We start from the raw sequence: 10,097 nt of genomic DNA, 5'->3' as shown, positions 1-10,097 counted from the left end.
CAGACCCCACTCGAGAATCGTCTGGGAGGACGGCGGTAAATGAGCTAGTAAGATTATTTATTTGTTATTTCTCACTCCTGATCCTGACTATATTAAGGTTTTCATAGGTGAGCGTACCGTATTTCCTCGGAACGGGAGCCGCCATGGCCGTCGGTAAGAGGGCTCCTGCCCTCGAAATAGGGGCGGGGCGGTAATGGCCCCTTCCTCGAAATAAAATGAGGGCGCGAGGTCATGAGATGTGATATGTTCACATTGAAATTGATATTGTTTGCTCAGCGCTACCATATAGCAATGGAGCGACAAGCAGCATGCTAATTTCTGGATCTCTGAACCAGGCAAGTGATACACAATGCGCTCAGACACAATGCGCCGAAATCACATATGTATTGTTTTGATTGCAGCAATCGGCTGGTGGTGCGGTGGCCCTACGGGGCTTGCTTTTTGCCGTGTCGTGTCGTGGCGCTGGGCTGTGGAGACCATAGCTTTAGTGATTTAGGGCGAGCTGTTTTGGAAATGTTGCATATTGAGCGAGCTGTTTAGGCTTTGCATTTTATTATGAGATTAACAACAACGTCAACAAGAGACACATGAAATCACAGAGACATCGAATGTTCATTTGTTTCATGTCTTCTGTTTGTTTGAAATAAATTTGCGATAATAAATTGTCAGATGCTTTCCATACTTGACAAGTTATAATTAGCGTCGTAAACTGTAATTTGCGACATGTTTTGTGGGGAAGTTGAATGAAATTTCAAACGAAAATATGTTTACCTCGGAAGATTTAGAGATTTCTATTAGATTTTGACTGATAAAAATGTACTTGTACTTGAAATAAGGCATACATTTATATGAGCGCCGGACCTCGAAAAAGGGCCTGCCTCGAAAAAGGGCCGGGGCAATGAGACAGTTTAAAACAATAAGGGCCTGGGCGCTCGTTCGAGGAAATACGGTATATACCATTACATTGCAAGCTGGAATATGTGCAAACTGGTACGTATGAAAAAGACACTATATATATACCGCTATAAGTTCTGCTTTAGAGTAGTTGCACCCTTTGTTGGTATTGTTCTCAATGTCAGCCGACACATAGATGTTTTCTCCTGGTACATAGCCCATGTGAGGGATACTCGCTTGGCAAGAGATAGGTCCCTCCTTACAGCACCAGCAGCACAGGTACTTCTCATTGTGACCAGACACGGGACTCTAAAAACAGTAAGAGAAACACACAATGGCAGTCATCACTTGATGTTACAGTATTACGTGTAATAGCTAGGACAGCATGAACGGGAGCAGGTCGCCGATAGACAAGAATTACTGTGATTTATCACACCGGGGCACAGCATGACCTATATGAAATATCACTACTGCATTTGCATTATTTATACGTTTTCCAGGAGTGTAGTACTTGTAGTGTGTGAAAGTTCATGACTGCATGACACAGACCATCCCATGCTCCCCCTGCTCCTACTGTCGCGCCGTCGTACCCAACTCCAAAATTTTCATGAAACAGTACGCGACTCTGGAAACAGGAGATAATTGCATAAAACCTGTCCATAAAAGGTCAGTTTGAAATCATCTCGCTTGTCATATATGATCATGATGTATTCATGACGAATCAATGTACTGTACACAATCTATTATCCTGTTATCTGAAATTCTGAAAACCGATAAGCTCTGAAAACCGAAAGTTTTTTCGTGGAGGTCGCGCTTGGCACCAAAACGCCCCGACGAATATTAATGTGTTTGACATTACTCATACATATTGTACTGTACCAGTACAGCATTCGGCCTCTTGAAAACTTGGGTTTTAGTACTGGCTAGTTGCATGATATACAGTATGTAAATCTGTACTGTACTACCATTCCGAAATCCGAAGAATTCCGAATTCCGAAACGTGTCAGGTCCCAAGGGTTTCGGATAATAGATTGTGTACTGTATAACTATGTAACGCCATCACGGAATCACCCCTGCTTCGCGCGTGCAACATTTATCAGTTTGTCCGAACACTTGCTTGCATAGCTGGGGCATATCAGGGGTAGACTAACTATACATATAGTCTCACTCTCTCTCTCTCGCTCTCTGTTTCTCTCTATATATATAATATATATATATATATATATCGATGGATGGATAGATATATAGAGAGGGAGAGAGAAAGGGTGAGAGAGAGCACGTGCGCGCAGAAAGAACGAGCGAGAGAGAGAAGAGAGCAAAAGAGAGAGAGAGAGAGAGAGAGAGAGAGAGAGAGAGAGAGAGAGAGAGATTGTGATATTCAATTTGAGTGTGTATGCGTGCGTGCACCTTTGTGTACGTTCCTGTGTGCCTGTGAACATTCAGTTTCATCAAAATACACAAGTCTGCATTCTCGGTAGATGGTGTATGCAAGCTCTCAGGTGAAACACAATCAGGACATTTTACTTTAAGCTTCTACAGCGTACTAGTATCACATATCCCCTATCTGGTTCTGCAAAAACTACTGTTCTGTGCTGTTCGCTGAAAGGCCCAAAGTTGCCGCCTTCAATTTTCAAACGTCCATTTCTCAGCACTACCTTGATCAAATTTCGAAATTTGAAATGTTCTGTGTGTCCTCTATCTAACCATGTCCTCTATCTAACCATGTTGATTTTGTTATCTAAAACTTCCATTAAAATCTTAGTGTGGCATTGCTACACCAAGGTGAAGCGTGTGTAACGGAGACCTGGACCGTCTATAGAACACAGACTTACAATACTTCACTACCCCATGCAGCTTCAACGAGCTTGTCACTCAATACCGTGGTGCTGTAACATGAGCGATAAACTAGCGCCAAACTTTGCCTGTGACAGAAAGTGCATTATATGGTGTTGATCAAATTTGAGAAGATGGCATTTTGACAGAGATAGGTTTTTCAGCTAAGCCAATTATAAGGTAGTGATACATTTTATATAGTAGTCATGTATCATAAATCAATATTTCAGTTACATGGCGAAATACGCAGGAGTCCCTCCAACACATCACTTTGTTCTCAGTTGAGTTAATAGCTACACCAGGGTGCGAAATTACAGGTGTCAAATACTCCCTGATTTACTGTTGGACTCCCTGATTTGACATATGCAGGAGTCCATGTGACTCCCTGAAAATTCTGCTATACCAACTATAGTTCGTTCCAGAGCACGGCCTTGCAGAATTACCATATTTTTTTCAGTAAATGACCAAAGGAAATTTGGCAGACGTGCAACCGCATGAATCTTCAAAATAAGCACATGCATGCGTTATTGTTAATATCTTAAATTTTGAACTTTAGACTGCGGACTCCCTCTTTTTGAGGGCAGGGAGTCCGTTAGACTCCCTTGTTCAAAAGTTAATTTATATCCCTGTACACTCATACATACTGCAGCCTCTGGTGACGAGTTCAGGTCCATGACACTGACTACTGTGAACATTCCTTTAGCTGTGTGGTCAAACTTCCACGGACGGTCAATGCAAGCCTTTGCACTGTAGCGCACATTACCATGTGCACCTTCAAATGTAGAGGGCAGATGCGGTGGCAGCTGAACTGAGAAGTCGAAGACTCTTCTGCCAGCAGGCATCGTTGGGTTATCTGAAGTTCCAGGCTCTGTATACAAAACTCATGAATGTACACTTAACCAATACTCTGACTATCAGAAGGTGTGACTTCAATTGAACCAAGATTGCGAGGGAGATTGTGAAAGGCCGACAGTGTTTTCCTAGGATAAGAAGATATATACATAAATACTAATAGAGAATTTGCCATTTTATGCACAAACACTATTGAAATTTAGTAATATCTAAGGATACATATTATTCACATCATTATTCTGATAAAACAACAAATTACAAAACAAGAAACTAATCAACAGCATCAAGGCATCTGGCCCAGGCTTGGCCTGGACTAGTTAGATGTAGGATCAAATTTGTAGTCTGTACAGGGCATAAAACATCAGTAGGCCTATACCAAACATACCTTTTGAAAATAGCATAATTTCATGGTTGAAATAGAGTTCCTCATTTCTATAATGCGATGTGTGACTGTGTCTGTGTTTGCCAGACCCAGTATTGTGCCGCTCTGACCAGTGCACCGACGCAGTACCTTTGAGAGTTAACTTGATTCCTGCATATGTCAAAAACATAACAACTGTTACGTTCCGTGCGTGTTAACCAATATTTCACAACTCGGCATCTTTTTCATACGCTCCAAATTTATTACTCAACACATGATGTAGCTGCCCACGTGCAGGTAAAACTGTAAATACAAAATAATGCACACTAAATATTACGTCACTCATGTCATGTAATGTTCATTATATCCAACGTTATATAATAAAGATCCAAATTATAAGAAATTAGGCGAGAACCAAGAGACAACACTTACAATGTATGGTGCATCGTGGAAAAATGCGCGAGCGCACGCAAACGTATAAATACGGCTCAAGCAGCAAAAGGTGAGCGTAGGTCGAGCCGTTGAGATTTGTGCTGTAATTCCGTATTTCCTCCTATGCCTTTAACCTTTGACGCTTGACCCCCAAATTCGACATCCCGAGTCCTTTTCGCGATCCCCCCCCGACGTCTCGAATATCAAGACCATACGTCGAGCGGTTAGGATTTGGGCCCAACTGTTGACGGACAGACTTACGGACAATCATGTGATTCTACAAGCTGCATCTGACTTCGTCAGCTGAGCTAAAAATTATAATATACTGTGAATAAATAAGCAACTCTAAACTTACATTAATAAAGTAGTCAATATCAATAATGTTGCAGCCAATAAGCTTAGATGGCGGTAAAGGTGGGACTCTCAATGGTTCGTTGGTCCATGTCTCACTCTGCCTACGTTGTATCTCGCCTTTCGAAATGGCAGTAATGGTCCTGGATAAACATCTTTGCTTGTTCCTTGCATAAAAGGTGGTTACCTATAATTAGAAACATAGCCAATATTAAAGGTTAGGGCAGTGCCAGTGGAAGACAGAACGTCTAAGACTAGGCCATTCTTCATGAGTTGTGAATTCGATATACTTAATAGTAAAATGTGTTCGCGAGAAAACAGCACACATCTACTCTTGATATATTTTTTTACATGTTCATTTTCAGAAACCTTACTACTGAGCTCTATATATTTAACTGTATAGACTATATATTTTAGATTACATGCTTAAAAGTAGTCCACTAAACTGTGAATGTAACTGAGCTAGGAGGTTAATGAGCATGGGTTAATTCACAACAGAATTTCTAGTTATTACTATATCCATACCATTTTACATAAACTATTCCATTAAAATTTCAGAATATAATTTGCTGTGAATGCAGATATCAGCATGTGCACGTGCCCAATAATGCATACCGTATTTCCTCGAACGAGCGCCTGGCCTCGTAAGAGGGCCTGCCTCGAAATAGGGCCGGGGGTAAGCCCCCCTCGAAATAAATGAGGGCCCCGACGGCCCACCACGCCCTCAGCCCACCAAAACCCCTTTATCTTTTTGCCGGGCGGGAGTTGGACCGCCAAGTATTTTAGTGGCCTACTGGGTCAGCTTAATCAGAGTTCCCCCATGGGTTCATCAGAAGAACTAGAACCCCGATTCAGCCCCAATCCCCCCCCACCGCCAAAAAACGAAATGTGGTCTTGGATGTCCCAGCTTGATACCGATGTTGGCCAGCCTCGGTACCCCTCTCAATCCCCCGGTTTTTGCCGATATCCATCCTGGCGACCGCTTTGCATCGCCGATGAGCAGCCCACTCATATGAGTGTTCCTCCCCGGTCCCCGACTATAGGGATGGACCTCCCCGAAATGGTCCATCAAGGCATGGCCTATACGTCGGGGAAAGCCCCTCCGATATCGGGCCGACCTCTGGGGCCGGCTGTCCTGACCGGCAAATGGTTCACCGACATTGGGCCATCGAAACTTGGGCCGGGAAACTATACTTCTCTTTTAACTGTGCTTGTTTGCTAGCTGGTGCGAGACCTTCTACAAACCTAGAACAAGCCTTCGCTCACAATTCGATATCCCAGCACACATCGATATAGTGACCCACAATTGGGCCCACTCCTCCACCAATGCAACGCTTCCATCCGTCGGACGGAGTTCCCAGAGGCTTGGGTCCAGCGAACGAACTGCATCACTCCTGTTTTTAAGCAGGAACCGCCTTAATCAAATCACCTACCCAGCCACCGAATGGACGCTGCAGAACGGCCTGTCCAGACTTAAATACTAGTGAGCACAAGGACATAAGGACTATCCAACAACGAAAAATATGCGAATGAAGAGGGCCAGCGGATTGACCCATCCGGTTTTGGTGTGTAACACCAGAATTGCTGAAAATGTAGGCTAGAAAAGGATTTTTTCCGCTGGCGACGCCAAACCTTATCACCAATTCGATCTTTGAACCTACGTCATGTGAGGTATTGCATCCACTGACTCGAGGCGAACCGACGCTTGCCTTGAGTGCTCGAGTGACCCAAAGGCAGGACGGCCAAATGCCTACAGCCTTTTGGAGGCTGACATGGTCTAGTCTCAGACACTTTAGACGGGAAAAGATTTTGCACGAAAGTGGAGCTACTCAATCGAGTCTTTATCCTGATGCGACAGGACGAAAAATCTACTGCCTTCTAGGGTGGACCTACGGATGAACGTCAGAAGCAGTTCCTCTTAAGTCTCTTTGTTGGGCCGGCTATTTTTTTGTTTTCTCATTCAAGCTATGCCGCTTGACCAGTTCCCAGGCGTCTGTCTACGGCCACGGAGGGAAAACAGGCTAAAGAGGATCGCATCCGCTGCATTCGCCTGTACAACCTAATCAAGCTATCTCAGCCAAGACGAGATGAGCCGTTGTGTCTTTTCAACCAGTCTTTGGCAAAAGATGTACAGAGAAGACAAAACTAATACGCTCTGAGACAAGCACTAGCGTTTTTGGAGCTCAATCCACTAGCCATAATACAAAAAGAGAGTGACTTTTCGCACCCGATATATGCCAAACTATTGGCGTCTTCGCGAGGGAATTACTTGCAAGGTAAACAGATGTTGCACGGCCGAGTGCTGACGGATATTGCCTCATCATACAAGACCTACAATAAAAGCGGTGTCCCATTTCAAAATCTGTACCCTTGCGTTTTTGGGCTATATGCTTCCGTCGCGCATACTGATTGGTGGCAGCGAAAATAGGTCATCCATCTCTAATACGGACGCAAGTCAGCCTATTTATCCGCAAGATAGTGTTATTATCAATTTCCTTACTCCATCTCTAACAGAAATCTGACGTCACTCGCGTTCCAGATATCCTACTGTCCGATTAACTGCGTAACTCAGACCAACCCCCAGAACCTCACCGCTTTTCTTGCAGATGACAGAGCTCGTGCATTTTCCTCTAGAGCTACGGAGCGCGGAATAATCTACTCCCTGCCTTTCCTTCTCCATCACCTGACTACGGACTTTGACTTGCCGATTCTAGTACTGTGCACCTTCAAACCTGTATTTGCGCCTTTCAGACATTTCCTCTCGCCTTAGGAAGCTGGTTACATCATTTAGATTCCTTTTGACTCAGTATGGGCCCTTCGGGCTTTTATGAACACAGAACTCGAATTTCTCGCTGTCTCTGAATGGCATTTGACCCTCCTGAAGAGAGACCAGTCTGTCTTTTCCTTGGCATCGTTTGACAGTAGCTTGTAAAAGCCTGGCATCTCCTTAGCTTTGCTAAGCCATCCCATAGTCTGTGGATAACCTCCTGAATGTTACGCAACAACACACACCGAGAAGTTAGATGAACAACTCTCACTACATGTACTACTAAAATATTGATAAATGGATTCGGCCGCAGGACTCAGATTAAAGCGCGATGTTACCCAATGATTACCCATGCGCAACCCGCTGCACATCTTCCTTAATCTGTTTCATCGCGGCGACCTTCCCTGTCTATGATCTTTTACGTAATGCAGCTCGCTGCCGTTTTCCCTGCCATCTCCGTCGGCGCTCCACGCGTCGGTCCTCAACTGGCGCCATCGGCATCTTGTGCTGCTGGCGTCTCGGTTCGCTGTAGGTCCCTTTGTCCCCTGTCCAGGGGCTCCCATCCGTGCGCGTCTTCCTCTCCCCCTACTGGCATGTTGTCCCCACCCCCACCTGCACTCCACCTTTGAACCCACCTCGCACTCCCTGATTCTCCCGATGTGGTCGTGATCTCGTTTCTAAAATCTCTCGCATGTACCTCCTCCACTGCGACTGTACACGTGGTGCTCCGAAGCTGTCTGTGTTTTGCCCGCTTCTTAACCCGACCCAGCCTTTTCATTAGTTAGTGCCGCCTCTGACCCCCACGCCTCCTGCTTGTCTTTTAAATCTCCTGTTCACTGTTTGCTCTACTACCGCCATGGTTTGGGTCCACATGGAACTCCGCCGCCGCCCCGCAAAAACCATACCCGATACCTGCCCAAGTTCACCCCCGATTGCTGGCCAAAGTTTCGTCTGAAGACTGTCCGTGTGGAATGTCTGGCTATGATACCGAGTCAGCCCTGCATCCTCCATTCCAGTTAGACTGAGCAAGTGTCGGCATCGCCCGCCCCCGTAACCCGTTCTGCCCCGGTTCACCCATTGCTTCCTATGCTCCCCTCCGTGTCCAGACACCCCTACCCAACTGTTCCCGCTTCGGTCGCCCGTGTTCTGCCCCCCCTCTTTCCCACCCTCTGGCCCGTCCCCGTTTTTCCCTCCGCCTACGCCTCCGGCCCGTCGGTCTCCCCCCCCCTTTCTCTACTTCCTCCCTCCACCCCAACCCCCCCCCACCCCCCCACCCCCCCCCCCCCTGCTGTGCCTCGCCCGCTCCCCGTGCCGGTCCTGTCCATCCCCACTTTCGCCCCCCACCCTACCCTCTTCCGACGCTCCTTCCCCCCGCGTCGCCTGGTCCCTGGTTCATCCTCTCTCCCCCCTTCTCCCCCCCTCCTCACAGCTCCACTCTCCCCCCGCCTCTCGCGGCCCCCCCGCGCACCACCCGCGCGCCCCCCCCCCTTCCCCTGTCTGGTCGCCTGCGTGGCCACTGCGCGAGGCGCACGCACCGTAACTACGCTCCAGCAGCCACCCGGCGCCGCCCCGCCCAGCACCGCCGCTTTTCACCCCCATCCCGCGACGGCCCCCCGCGAAAGTCCCATGACTCCGACCCCTACTGTCCAACGCGCCCCGCCGCCTCGCTGCCCTGCTTCCTCCCCGCGTGCCATCCCCACTGGCCGGTGCTGACTCTCCACTGTCTGCCAGCTGTTACCGCCGCAATCGCAAGCCAATCCCCCCCCGGCGCAACGAGCGTCTGGGCTCCTCCTGAGTCTGCTCTTGCTCCCCGAAATTTCTCTGTCAAATTTCCGTCGTGACCCCGCCGTCGTCCCCCCTTTTTAAGGCGGGGCCAAGGATAAATGCACGACCACGCAAGCTGTGCGTCCCCATCCATTGTTAGGCCACGCCCACCTTATCGCCCAGCTGAGGGTAGGGGGCGGGGGTGGGGGAGGGCTCGGGCGGGGTGCGGGGAGGCGGGTCGAGGGAGGCCCCGTGGGGGAAGTGGCCGGCGGGAGCAGGGGGGAAGGGAGACGCGGGCTCTAAATCCAGCAAAACCACCCTTTACCTCTCCTTTGTTAAACAGACAACAGGCGTCAACAACTCCATCGTTTAACCCTCCCTCCATTAGTGGTCAAAGGGTTATCCGAGGGCCTTACTCTTCCCGCCCCCTTCGCATGCTCACGAAGGGACATCTTCATGTCCTCTCTTCAATAAAGCCCATCCAAAAATGCCTAGCGCACCGGCTGAAACAAAAAAGTTTTTCAATCGCACTCCGTCATCGACCATGATCCTCAGAAAAATCGTAGAAAATCTGCGGCGCCCCTGTGCCCCCATGACCTTTGGCCTGTGACCGCTCCAATTTCGGCCCAGATGATGCTTTTCCTACCCTGCCTGCTATTAACCAGACTATCATCGAGCCTAGGTCGAGGCCGTTTAGATTTGTGCCGCAATTCTGCACTTTCCTCCCTATATCTTAAGTTAAGGCCTGAATGTTCCCCCTTCTTTTCAACCTTCTTGAACCTTTTTGACCTTTGACCCCCACTTCCCGACATCCCAATCGTTTTGACGATCCCCCCATGTGCG

General features: G+C 47.7%; 1 protein-coding gene across 1 annotated transcript in view; it reads right to left on the bottom strand.

Annotated features, from left to right (window-relative positions):
• Window positions 1-10,097, bottom strand: part of LOC106810798 (arrestin domain-containing protein 3-like) — a 30,777-nt gene that overhangs the window by 4,195 nt on the left and 16,485 nt on the right. Inside the window, exons 2-4 of the mRNA XM_014814252.1 lie at window positions 3,965-4,111; window positions 3,372-3,595; window positions 1,021-1,203 (exon numbers count right to left, since the gene is read on the bottom strand). Of these exons, the coding sequence (XP_014669738.1) occupies window positions 1,021-1,203; window positions 3,372-3,595; window positions 3,965-4,111 (554 nt within the window). The remainder of the gene's footprint in view (window positions 1-1,020; window positions 1,204-3,371; window positions 3,596-3,964; window positions 4,112-10,097) is intronic.

This window comes from Priapulus caudatus, unplaced genomic scaffold, assembly GCF_000485595.1.
Source record: "Priapulus caudatus unplaced genomic scaffold, Priapulus_caudatus-5.0.1 Scaffold474, whole genome shotgun sequence".
NCBI classification, from domain to species: domain Eukaryota; kingdom Metazoa; phylum Priapulida; class Priapulimorpha; order Priapulimorphida; family Priapulidae; genus Priapulus; species Priapulus caudatus.
This window is presented reverse-complemented; position numbering and strand designations above follow the sequence as displayed.